Source organism: Staurois parvus, unplaced genomic scaffold (genome assembly GCF_062004578.1).
Source record: "Staurois parvus isolate SC_StPar_1 unplaced genomic scaffold, SC_StPar_1.0 ptg000206l, whole genome shotgun sequence".
Classification (NCBI taxonomy): Eukaryota; Metazoa; Chordata; class Amphibia; order Anura; family Ranidae; genus Staurois; species Staurois parvus.
In genome coordinates, this window is record NW_028318002.1 from 948,662 (window position 1) to 962,518 (window position 13,857).

Below are 13,857 nucleotides of genomic sequence, written 5' to 3' on the forward strand. Positions count from 1 at the left end.
TCTGTGCAGAAGGAAACGCAGCTCTCTGCAAGGGCACATAGAAAACAATGGTCTTCTATGTGTTCAGCTGCAGGACAGAGCTGAGAGGAAAACTACTACGTTTGCCATTTTTTTTGCGCATAAAAGCAGTGGAACTCATCAAAACATACTTTAAACTAACCCCTGTTTCACATATATGAAGCCGTGCAGGCCGTGTTTTGCACGGGCACAAGAGCCCATTCATTTGAATGGACTCATGTGCCCCGTGACACGCAGGGAAGAAGTCCCTGCACTTCTGAAAACGCAGCCCGCACAGGAACCTCGGTTCCCAGTACGGTTGTGTTTTCCAGTGCGGGCGCCCTGCCATTAGAACTAATGGTACCCACCCGCGGGTCATTATTCCTCTGTCCGGGTGTTGTGGCTGCACGGATTTTTGTGCGAATCTGTAGCCGCACCACCCGCACATATGTGAACCTAGTCTCATGCAGCAGGAAGTAAAGAACAAAACAAAATTGATTACTAGCTGGCTTGTAGAATAACAGCTTCCTGAAAACTTGTGTGAAAAAAAAAACCCACTGCTAAATGCGATATGTATTAAAAAAAGATGCATATGAGTTGTATTATCCGATTAGGGTATAAGGAGACAGCTTTTTATATGTTTGAAGCAGAAAGACTTCACAATAAAAATATGTATGCAAAAAGGATGGTGCCTAGAGTTGGGCTTTAGTCCTCATGCACTATGGATGTTAGCTGTGTAAAGTCATGTTAAAAACTCAAGTTTTTTAGCGTTTAGCAACGTTTTTCCGTGTTTGCGCTTTTTTTTTTAACCAAAAAACCCGCTGGTTTGTGGCACGTTTTTCAGCGCTAGAGCGTTTTACAGCTACAAAACACCTCTAGAAACCCACTTGTCCTGGGTTTTTTTTCCAGCTAAAAAAAACGTTGATTATAGTCTATGTGTGCATGGACACATAGGATAACATGCTGGAGTTTTTATTAGCTGCAGAAAAAAACACCAAAAGCCAAAAACAACAGCTGTAAAAAGTCCAGTGTGCATGAGGACTTGAAGGTAAAGCAAGTCCTGCAGTTTTACATAACAGGAAAGATAAAATGAATTTGTAAATGGTAACATTTTAGTGTTTACCTAACTTGCATATTTTCGGGGGTTCAATTGATTTATCAATATTAAGATATGTGGAGTACAAAAAAAATACATCCATTCAGACGGTACAAAGGTACAGTACAACAGAATGAGGAAGTGGGTTGACTTTTTCACAATTTTACAAGCTTGCTTTTATTTGTTTTATTATGTACAGATATGTAGAATAAGAAATATTTTCTCTTTTCTGTAGATTATTTTGGTAAGCAAAGTGATTAAAATGTTGTGTGAACCAGCCCATAGAAATTCACAATTGGGTCTGGTTCCAAAGTTTTTGATTTACCCCTGTACTTGAAAGTTTTAAAGTACACTTCGCATGACATATTGGAACTGTCCTTGATGGCTTTTTTTGGCCTGGCATAAGGTGCCTGTTCACAGCAGCAGGCATGAATTATGGCCATATACTGCATGTGCAGTTTGTAGGGGCAGTGCAATGTGTTGTATTAATGCATAGTAGTGTGTATTTTTTTTTGTTTTTTAACTTTGTTTTAAAAAAAGTTCATAAAAGTGTGTGCACAACAGCTCATTGCAATGCCTTGAGAGAACAATTGTTTTCTGTGTCCTTGCCTTGATCAACACAGCTCAACAAACATGGTATGAACTATCCCTAATTCTTTTATGTCAGACACAAAATAGACATGCTATCTTAAAAAAGAATTCCAGATATTAATATGTTTTACATAGATTCAGCTTGAACCAATGTATATTAGTATATACTATACCTGTGGGATCCCTGTAGAACAGACATCACTAAATGCTGGACCGCGGTCCGGATTCAGACCAGGTTACTGTCCCATCCAGACCGGCCACAGCCCTGCCATTTAAGAGCCGGCTCTTCTGTTCAGCTGCCATCGCTTCTGTCATCCTCATCCAGCTGACATCGGAGGCAAGACAGCTCCAGATGGGCAGCGAGAGGCACATCAGTCTAGAACGGACATTGGAGACTCCGGATGGAGGGCGGTAACTGTCATGTTATCATTTCAGTTTAAACAGCAGATGATTGGTTGCTTGCAACCAATCACCTGCTGGTTACCAGGAAAGGTTGTGCAGCTCCCACTGTCCATCTGGAGCTGTCCTGCCTCTGATGTCAGCAGTATACTGATGTGCCTCCTGACATCCATCTGGAGCTGTCCTGCCTCTGATGTCAGCAGTATACTGATGTGCCACCCGACGTCCATCTGGAGCTGTCCTGACCCTTTTTTTTTTTTTTTTTTTTTTTTAATTGCGCTGCACACGTGGAATTTGCTGATGTTTCAAGGTACCATTAAGAATCAAACATGCAATTCGGAACTCAGCCGGAAGAAAATGTTAGCGACTGGACCTCCGTGAATTTTAATTCAATACCCCTGCTCTAGAAGTTGGATATCACAGTAGCAGACATTGCTAGGGCATTGATCTCCACTAGCTTCCAGGCCCCTTGTTGAGGGCTGGCCCTGCTGCATTATGAGCACAGGAAGTTGGCAATACAGCACAGGCACCAGAGAATACTTGGCATTTTCTCAATAATAGGTAAAGCATTCTCTGATTGGATGAAAAGGGAGGTGGTGACATCATTCTTCGCTTTACTAGTGGAGACCTGAAATATTTCTGTTCACCTTGTGCCTCTGGCAAAGAATCAAAATGCACTAGCCCAAGGGAACTTACAGAGGTGGAAAAATAAATAATTTCAGCAGAGCAGTGGGCTATTTGGCTCAAGTGTATATGATCATAAAGTCGTATTCATTTCCAGATTGGATTTCAATTACTTCCAGTTTACTCCTGTTAATCTGAACAATCCTGCAGTTTGTAAACTCACTTTGTGGAGAGCCCCACAGATTTTACTTCCATGAATTCTGTGATGTTTTCACTATGCCCTGCTGTGTCACATTTCACACAACCTGCCTTCTGCACTAGTGTTGCTAATAGGAATTTCAGTCATCGCAGGAATCGCTGCTTGTTGGCAGGAATATATAGTCCTTAGAAAGTGAATGTAAATAGCAGAGCAACTCTGCAAGTTGTGGAAAGAAATGGGTAAGCTGTGACTGTAGCTCTCCTTTAATTGTAAAAAAAGCAGCCACTGACAAGTTCTTTAGCTGATCCTTCTCAACTGTAAAGCGACACTATATATATATATATATATCTCCTTATTTTTTGCAAATTATTTATACCCAACCACTACTTAATGCAGTATATATGGACATTTAGCTATTGTTTTGACACTTTTTCATAAGCCTTTTATATGTATTTGTGGCAAATATAATTTACACAGCAATATTTAACTTACCTTCAACCTTGATTACTTTTTAGATGCATGAGGGTTTTCATAGGGCATATGAATGATGCATGAAATTCCAGGTTAATTTGACCATATATCACTCTTTTCTATGCACACGATTAGTGTATTCACATAGTTTTATTAGATTTTTTTTTTTTCAATTTTGATTATCCTTCACAGGTTTTATAGTTTCATACTATTTTTAAAATTTTGATTGCCTTTTATAGCTGTGAGGGTTTTCATAGTGCTTATATACATCGTATAAAAGCTCACCTAGCACTTTATCCATTTGAATGTTTGCATTGATACCTCATGTGGGCTGCGATCAGTGTTTACATAAGTGTGCATCTGTATTCATATTTCGGATCAACTTAATTGCCATCACAAGGTATGAACCACAGTAAGATAAATACCGAGTCAAGACTCAGACCCTCAGTTTTAGTGTTTCCTCCACACAAAATGTTTTTCTTTCAGGCTGTTATGCTTGGTGGCAGAAGCCTCCCAGAACAGGGGCAGTGAAACTACGGAGGAACTATTAGCTGATTCTTCCAAAGCATTACACCTTAACCTCCTTGGCGGTATTCCCGAGTGTAGCTCGGGGTAACATTTCAGTACCAAGAGCGGTAACCCCGAGCTACACTCGGGAATACCATGCAGCACTGCTCTGTCATTTGTTCTTCACTTACCTTACCCTGCGCTCCCACGATGGGTCCCCTGCAGCATCCCCGGCCATCTCCTTCGGCTGATACCGGCATCCGGCTTCTGTGTCCTGTCCCTGGGACGTACGGGCGCCGCCGGCGGGAAATTTAAAAATTTTAAATAATGTCATTTTTTTTCACATTTTACATAGTAAAACATTGCTGTCTCAACCAATTTCACATACATTTTGTCCCGAGTGCTTTGTCCTGTGCCCTGCCTGCATTTTGTCTGTTCTTTCTGCCTGGAAACTGAGAAACGTCCATGGCGTCCAAAAAGTGTCCCTTTAGGTCAAAAGCAGTTTAGATCAGCTAGAGAACAGCGATAGTAAATCAGAACCACTTGCAGAATTGAGTGATAATGATTTGTGGGGAAATTCGTCAGACACTGAAACCGATTTTGCGACTTTGCTCAGCAATGTGCGAACTTATTATGGCGCTATATTTCAAATTTCAGTGTTTTTGGTTTGATTATATTATTGAATTAAATGTATTATATTATTTTTTATGATTATTTATTAAATTATAATTTATGATTTTGTGTTTCAAATTTTATCCTACCCGGGATGTTTAATAGACTCTTGTTTGGACAGATTTCAGTGAGTTATTCCTAAATATTACAGCCTACAATAAAAAAGAACTACATATTTCCATGCAAAATAACGGTACCGCTTTCAGCACCAAAAATCTGAACTAATCATACCGCCAGGGAGGTTAATGGGCCTTGGAGTGGGGAAGGGGGGGGGGGGGGGGGGGGAGAAAAAAAAAAAAAGAAGAAGCTTGGTCAGTGGAGATTATGGGGGCTCTTGTTTCATCCTGTCCCTACTGCTTTTGACTGTATTGAGGTACCTTAGAAGGAGGCTGTTGTAGCAGGGTCAGAAGTCCTCACCACAGGGCACACAGGCAGGGTGGGGAAGGGTGGTCAGGGTCTTCCTGGCAACCTGGAACTCAGGGTGCAGGAGAGGAAATCAGTTATAGCAGCAGTCAAGGGCAGGCACCCAATCCACAGCACAACTTTGGGACCTCACACTGATTGACAGTCCTCGAGGAGTCAATTTCTGCCATCAGTTAGACTCCAGAAGTCAGCTAGCAGGATAGAGGCAGATTAGGCGGAGCACATCATTACCAACCCCAAAGTAGGAAGGAGTGGAATTGTATACTTCTTGTATTGCCTGCTTCTTACTTGGTGGAGGGGACACAGAGCAAGGTCAGAGGGAATGCTTGTTTGACACTTGGATGGTGGCAGGAGGGATTTATGTTTATGGGTTGAGATTTGCATTAACACACTTGATTCCCCTTTAATAGCAAGACAGCCTAAAAAAAAGTTAAGAAATTTTACTTTATTTAGTCTTTAAAAGTTATATACATTAAGTTACAAAAAGGTAAACTGTACATATATATAAAAATAATAAATAGACTTTGACGTTATATCTTCAGTGAAAGCCACATTTCGGTCTAGATTATGACTGCCATTCCATCACACACCTAAAAATACAGAGGAAAGAGTCAAACATACAGACATGCAGTCATTTACTGCATGACCAAAGCCAGATTTGCTATTCTACACAGTGATCCTGTCAAACACAGAGGGGAAAAAAAAAAAAAAAAAAAAAAAAAAAAAAAAAAAAAAAAAAGGGGACTGGTATAGAAGTTTTAAAAAAATTACAGTGATAGTTCTGTCCTTCTGTACTAGATTTGCACTTTTGCTACACTGTTTGTAGTGGGCAGAGTACTGGTTAAGACTCCATACACCTGAATATTTTGTAGCTCAGAGCTCCAAAACCATCAGTATCCAAAATCCTATGTATTTCAATAGTGGCAGTTCACATATTAGTGCTTTAGGGCACCTGTAGTGCAACACTTGAGACTCCCAAAAGCTATGCAAGCTACTTTTAAGGTGGAATTGGTCATTTTTGACCCTATAGACTTGAATTGGATTGAAAAAGTGCAAATCAAGTCAGGAGTTTAAACCTATAAGAAGTAGTCTCCAAGTGTTTTCCACTAGCTAAAATAATGCCAGAAGCTTGAAAACACATGTAAAAAACATCTGTATGTGCATGCAGAAAGCACCCAAACAAATACACCTGAAAAATCACTTTGCTCAGGTGTGAATGCAGATTAACTCTCCTCGACACATGCCAGAGCGCTGACGTCCCACAGCAGAAAAGGTTTACTTACAGTGCAACTCATAAATAAACTGGATACTCCTTCAGCATCTATGACAACTGAAAACACTGGATGTTCAGAACAGCTGTTTGCATGTGCAGACAGATTTAGCTCAAGTAATGATTGCAACTTTTCACTGTTCATGCCTTGAGACTGCAGGAAAAAAAAAAAAAAAAAAAAAAAAAAAAAAAAAAAAAAAAAAAGTTAAAAAAGGCCTGCAACAGTTTAAATTCTAGTATTTAGTATTTGTAAGGATTCTGATAATACATAACCAGCAATTGGGTGGGGGGTCTTGGGAACACAGCGCACCATGGATTGTCACACTGCATGCTCCCGGAGTTGCGCACGCATGGTTAGAGTGGGAGGACGACATGACGTCCGCCCAGGACGAGAGAACCGCCTTGCACCCGTCATTACCTTATATGGTGGACAGGAGGCGGTTAAGGTATTTATGTAGAAACATTTTATGCAGGGCCTTACATATACAGTGACTATAAAAAGCTTTACACACCCTTTAAAATGTCAGGTTTCCGTGACATAAAGAAAAGACAAAAATCATTTCAGAACTTTCCACCTTTAATGTGACCTATAAACTGTACAACTCAATTGAAAATCAAACTGAAATAATGTGGTTGCATAAGTGTGTACACCCTCTTATAACTGGGGATGTAGCTGTGTTCAGCATTAAGAAATCACATTCAAAATTATATTAAATAAGAACCAGTATACACCTGCCATCATTTAAAGTGCCTCCGATTAGCCCCAAATTAAGTTCAGCTGTTCTAGTAGCTCTTTCCTGACATTTTCTTAGTTGCATCCTACAGCAAAAGCCATGGTCTTTAATCATGACAACAACCCAAAGCATGCATCCAAATCAAAAGAATGGCTTCACCAGAAGATTAAAGTTTTGGAATGGCCCAGCCAGAGCCCAGACCTGAATCTGAAAATCTGTGGCATGATCTGAAGAAGGCTGTGCACAGAAGATGCCCTTGAAATCTGACAGATTTGGAGTGTTTTTGAAAGGAAGAGTGGGCAAATATTGCCAAGTCAAGATGTACCATGTTGATAGACTCATACCCAAAAATGACAGTGCTGTAACAAAAGCAAAAGGTGCTTCAACTAAGTATTAGTTTAAGGTTGTGCACACTTATGCACCCATATTTTATTTTTACTTCCCGCCACCTAAAAGATGTCAGTTTGTTGTTCAGCTTATAGGCTACATTAACCGTTTCAATACCGTGTGATTTTACACCTTCCTGCCCAGGCCATTTTTCAGGTTTCAGCGCTCTCACACTTTGAATGACAATTGCGCGGTCATACAACACTGTACCCAAACTAAAATTTTATCATTTTTTTCACACAACTAGAGCTTTCTTTTGGTGGTATTTAATCACCGCTGGGGTTTTTATTTTTTGCTAAATTAACAAAAAAAGACCAAAAATTTTGGAAAAAAAAACACATTTTTCTTTGTTTCTGTTATAAAAGTTTACAAATAAATAATTGTTCTTCATAAATTTAGGCCGAGACGTATTCTGCTACATGTCTTTGGTGAAAATAACCCAAATTAGGATGTATTTTTTAGTTTGTAGGAAAGTTATAGAGTTCACAAACTATGGTATAGATCTGAATATTGATCAATCCTGAAGTACTGACAGCCAATCTAATTTCTTGAGGTCCAAGAATGTCAGAATAGTACAGATATCCCCAAATGACCCCTTTTTGCAGAGTAGACAGTCCGACGTACTTCATAAGAGGCATGGCCAGTTTTTTGAAGTTGTATTTTTTTGTCATAATTTTTCGGAAAATTAAAAAAATTATTTTCACTATTTTTTTTTTTACATACTGTCACCAGTGCAGTACAGCGTCTTCATATAACTGGCATGGCGGTGAACATGGACACTGACTGGTGACAGTATGAAAAAAAAATATATATATATTTTTTTTATTATATTTAATTTTTTATTACATTTTTTTAAAGATTTTTTTTCATATTTTACTATGACCAAAGTAGTACAATGTTACCATAGTAACATTGTACTACTTTGGGGGAGTGATCAGTATTTTTTTTTTTTTTTTTTTATACACAGTTTGCTTATAGCAAAGAATTACTTTGCTATAAGCAAGCATTTAGCTGAATGAAATCGATTCATTCAGCTTTTTTTTTTGTGCTTAGCTGTGATTTGGTCACAGCTAATCACATGACATGTGCATGTGACCTGCTGTGACCATTCACAGCTAGGCACTAGTATACAATGGATGGCATCATGAATGAAGCCATCCATTGTATACAACTATCATGTGACCTGCTGTGATTGGTCACAGCAGGTCACATGGTACCAGCAACGGGAGCCGGTACTCGGATCTGTCATCGGCCGTGTCCGAGGTGCACGGCCCGTGACAGATCCCGCTGCTGCGCCGCTCTGCCGCAAACTGCGCATGTGCGGGAGCATGCCAAATGGCGTGCACCCGGAATTTAAGAGCGCATTTCAAGCCGCCAAACGGCCATTGGCCGGGCGGCTAATGGTTAAAATGGTGGAAAAAATTACATTTTTTATTTTTGTCATTTTTTTAAAATCACAGAAACCTGACATTTTAAAATAGGGGTGTGTAGACTTTATACCCACTGTATTGTACAGTCGCACCAGAGCCTTCAAGGAGCTTAATATAAAGAAGGTAGCCATCTAGGCTGGACAGCCTTTTCCCTCCCTTCCCTGCACATGCCATTTCTATTCTCTACGCACTCCCCTTTAACTTTCACCTGTGTATTTGTTACTCCCCAGAAATGGGAGATAGAGCAGCCTTAACCTACATAGTTTTCAGTTTGTGTACTGTCTTATTTTGATTTTATTACATGTAGCTCCCACAGCTAATAAACTACGTAGGGCATAGACATTACAAACTCTCATACGGTCACAAAAAGCCTTCCAGTGAAGGATGACTCCACAGTAACATAACCATTACCTTACAATTGATGTACACACCGCACTGGCATAGGACAAAGCAACTTGTTACGGTTAGGTAATTCCTGAAAGACATCAGTACAAATTTCAGTTAACATTGAAGATGTGATGACAAAACAGAACGCCAGTCGAGAAATACATACCTATTACATACAGGGCACACAATTAGATTTTCAGCACTCATCCCGACAACTGAATCCAGACAGTCATCCTCAAACTGAAGAATGCTTTCAATTTCTGCAACCATTGCCTGCTCTGGAAGGACAGGCAAAATGCTGCATTAACCTTCAATCTCTGCTATATTCACACATTAAACGGCAGACTTACAGCAACTGTACCTTCTAAGAGAAGTTCCTGTCTGATTTCTTCCAATGTTACCAATTCATCCGGATCCTGTAAAATGCCCAGTGCCTAAAAATACATTAAAAGTGTTACACCACTTCAGCTCCCTCACCTGTATAGCCCCTATGGCACAGCACAATTTTCAACTTTTTACATGTCTGCTAGGGGCATGTGATAACGGTTACTACTTAACCCCTTCACACCACCTCCCAGCAGGCCTTTAAAGCTGAACTCTAGGCTAAACAAATATTGTCCAAGTACATTCATTACACTTACTTGTGTGTGCTTTGAGCATTTCTTCCAGAGTATTTCAGTGAGAAACTTGGTCTCCATCATGGAGCTCTCTCAGCCCCTTCAATTGTAAAGTTTGACCACAGCCACTTTCTGCTGCGGCTTGCTAAGCTTCCCTTAAGTGTTATAGAAGGGGAAAAAAAAAAAAAAAAGGAAGGAGCAGAGACTGTACTAAAAGCACTGGGCAGGAAGGGGTTAACATGAGGGGCAATCAAAGGGTTAACTGTGTGCTGGAAGTGTTTTACTATGGGGCTGTGTCATTGTGCCTCACTAATCACACAGTGTGCCTGAGCGGACAGGGAGAAGAATTGTTAGTAAACAAAACAGTTCTCCTCTCCGCTGGAAATCACCAGGCGCCTGTGAATAATCACCGGCTGGGACATGTAGGGCTTGCGCGCAACCCCTACTAAAAAATACAAACACGCGATTTTGCGCAACCATGCCACCCTTTAGCAGTATTTCTGCTATAGGGCGGACAGGAAGCAGTTTATAGGAACTTTTTTTAATTGTAATATAAAAAAAACACAGAAGTGAACGAACACACACAGTATGGGGACTCTCCCTCCTCATTGGAGGAGACATAAGCAAAGCCCATTGGCTCCCACTGCTGGTAATCACAACCAGTGAGGAGAGAGTGGAGGTGGGGCCAAGACATTGCTCTAGGTGTTTTATGGATGTGGAGCAGTGGCTCAGGAGCTAGCACACAGCAGTGCCCCCAGGCAAAGGGCTCTCTTGGCAGACTGCTCGAGGGGGAGGAGCCAGGAGCACTGCAGGAGACCCAAAAAGAATTGAATCAACTGTGGCAAAATTACTGCACTGAGCAGGTAAATATAGACTCTTTTTTTTAATAACAAACAGCTTTAGTACTACTTTAAAGCACAGCTCCAGTTGAATTAAAATATAAATTAAACAGTCAGCAGCTACAAAGACTGTAGCTGTTGACTTAAAATACAGACACTAACCTGCTCCTTGGTCCAGGGGTGCACTTTGTGAATGCTCCAGTAGGCTTCTGGGACCTGTCACATGTCCCAGAAGACTACGGGGAGGGAAGGGGGAGGACAACTTCTGGTGCGAATGCCTAATGCGATCGGAAGCAGAAGTGAGAGCAGGTACCTGTCAAACTTGAGTACCCACTCCCCAAAAGTGCCACTCCTTATTGGGGAGTGGGGGGACAAAGCCTTAAAGCAGAACTTCTCCTTTTGGGTGGATCTCTGCTTCAAGTAAATAAAATGTAGCAATGCAGCACCTAAAGGGGGGGGGGGGGTGCCAGCGCCACAGACAGCACCTAAAGGGGGGGGGTGCCAGCGCCACAGACAGCACCTAAAAGGGGGGGGGGGGGGGGGAGAGGAGTTTACCCCGCAGTACACCCTCCTATCCTCCCATTACCTGTGAGAAGTTGTCTTTCCTCCATAGAGATGGGAAGCTTCCCCCACTGGCCTGCATGGCTCTCCATTCTTCCTCCATCACCTCCTGCACCAGGAAGGAGCCTCCAATGCCTCCATTCACTCTCTCCCCCACCTGTCGGAACTTGTCCAGAAGTTTAGAGCGGTTGCTCTTCAATCTTTCAACACACCTCTAGAAGCAGAAATGAAAGGAGCATTGCTCAGTAATGACACATGTATGGCAGCACAGGCCACTTATCACACATATAACAGCAGCTCCCTATCACCATACATTGGCCTTATCCTAACCGCACACAACGGCTGCAGCTCATGAAGCCCACATGACATTACCCTTCTGTAGGTCTCCTTCCATGGTGGAGTGGTCCCCTTGTACAAGGCACGATGCCTTCTCTCAGACTCCATCATACACTCTCACCACCTCGTACACTGGAGCGTACGGACACTCCCATTTAAATGCCCGCCCCGCGTGATGCCAGCAGGCCAGCGCAAAGCATTCCGGGAATTGTAGTTTTAGAAATGTGTCATCCACAGAAAAGGGGGACTGGCTGCAGACTGGAGCTGCACGTTCGATAGGGAACATGTGACATCCACTCCACCAGTAATAAATAACCAATGGCTGCAGACTGGAGCTCCACGTTCGATAGGAAACATGTGACCTCCACTCCTGCTGTCAGATTACAAAGATACAGCAGGTAGGGTTTCTCCGTCTACCTAAAATTTGTGGATGGGGAAAATCGGTTCAGGTTTGTTCATTCAGTCAGCTGTAAAAAAAAACTGTGGATTGTAGGGCAAACAAATGCAATAAATTACTCAAATTTTGATAAATATAAAGGATGAGGTTGCACCAAGTAAATAGATAACCAACATTATTATTATTATTATACAGTATTTATATAGCGCCAATGGGTATGCTCAGCGCTGTACAGTAGCAGGGGGGACAGAACATGAGACAATACAGTAACAATACAATACACGAGGGGTTCAAGGGCCCTGCTCTTTCGAGCTTACAATCTAGGAGGGAGGGGAAGGTGGCACAGGAGGAGATGGCTGTGGGGGATGGAGTGGAGGAGGTTAGTTGTTAGGTGAGGTCGGGTGTTAGGTGAGGTTGGGGTAGGCTTCCCTGAAGAGGACAGTTTTTAGGGTGTGCCTGAAGGTTAGGAGGGTAGGCGATAGTCTGATGGATTGGGGTAAGGAGTTCCAGAGGATGGGGGAAGTCCTGCAATCGAGAGTGGGAGGAGGAGACCAGGGAGCTAGAGAGTAGGAGGTCCTGTGAGGAGCGGAGGGCATGGGTAGGGTAGTATTTGGGTATCAGATCAGTTATGTAGTTCGGGGTGGCATTGTGAATGGCTTTGTAGGTCAGAGTTAGCAGTTTGAATTTGATGCGTTGGGCAATCGGGAGCCAATGAAGGGATTGGCAGAGGGGGAAGGCAGATGTGGAGCGGTTGGTGAGGTGGATGAGTCTAGCCGCTGAGTTTAGGATCAACTGGAGTGGGGATAGCTCTCATTTGGGTAGGCCAGTGAGAAGGGAATTGCAATAGTCCAGGCGTGAGATGATGAGGGAGTGTATGAATTGTTTGGTGGTGTCTGGGGTGAGGAATGTGCGTATCTTGGAGATGTTGCGGAGGTGGAGCCTGCAAGATCTAGATAGCAGTTGGATGTGGGGTACAAAGGAGAGGTGGGAGTCCAGGGTGACACCCAGGACTTTGGCATGTGGGGTGGGAGAGATGGTGGCGTTGTTAGTAGTGATGGAGAAGATGGGGGGGGGCACGTGGTGGGGGGAAGACTGGGAGCTCGGTTTTAGATAGGTTAAGTTTGAGGAAGTAGAGCGACATCCAGTCTGATATGTCGTTTAGGAGGTGGGCGATGCGGGCAGAGAATGAGGGGGTGAGGTGGGGGGTGGAGAGGTAAATTTGGGTGTCATCGGCATAGAGGTGGTAGTTGAAGCTGTGGGAGTGAATAAGTTTGCCAAGGGAGGAGGTATAGATGGAGAAGAGGAGGGGCCCGAGGACAGAGCCTTGGGGGACCCCAACAGAGAGGGGGAGGTGGCAGTGTTGTAGGTTGCGCTGAAGGAGCGTTGGGAAAGGTAGGAGGAGAACCAGGAGAGAGCAGCATCCTTGATGCCAAGGGAGTGCAGTTTGGCAAGGAGGAGAGGGTGGTCAACAGTGTCGAAGGCCGCGGAGAGGTCGAGGAGCAGGAGGATAGAATAGTGGCCATTGGCTTTGGCGGTTAGCAGGTCGTTGGTGATTTTAAGTAGGGCGGTTTCAGTGGAGTGCAGGGGACGGAAGCCAGACTGTAGGGGGTCAAGGAGGTTGTTATCAGTGAGGTGGGCGCTTAGGCGTTTGTAGGCCAGGCGCTCAAAGAGCTTGGAAGTGAAGGGCAACAAAGAGATGGGTCTAAGGTTGTTAAGGTTAGTGGGGTCAAGGGAGGGTTTTTTGAGTATGGGGGTGATGTGTGCGTGCTTTAGAGGGGAGGGGAAGGTGCCAGTGGAGAGGGAGACATTGAAGATGTGGGTGAGGGAGCGAATGATGGAGGGGGTGACTGGAGGAGCTGTGAGGGGATGGGGTCCAGGGGGCAGGTGGTGAGGCGGGCTACAGTGAAGACCTTAGAGACC

General features: G+C 43.0%; 1 protein-coding gene across 1 annotated transcript; it reads right to left on the bottom strand.

Annotated features, from left to right (window-relative positions):
• Positions 1 to 5,409: 5,409 nt before the first annotated feature.
• Positions 5,410 to 11,700, bottom strand: RPAIN (RPA interacting protein). Its single transcript, XM_089678501.1, has 7 exons — positions 11,577 to 11,700; positions 11,230 to 11,418; positions 9,549 to 9,621; positions 9,354 to 9,465; positions 9,212 to 9,275; positions 6,263 to 6,403; positions 5,410 to 5,569 (listed from the first exon to the last, which is right to left on the bottom strand). The coding sequence occupies exons 1-7, from the start codon at positions 11,649 to 11,651 to the stop codon at positions 5,540 to 5,542; spliced, it is 684 nt and encodes a 227-aa protein (XP_089534627.1). The 5' UTR covers positions 11,652 to 11,700; the 3' UTR covers positions 5,410 to 5,539.
• Between the last annotated feature and the right edge of the window lie 2,157 nt (positions 11,701 to 13,857).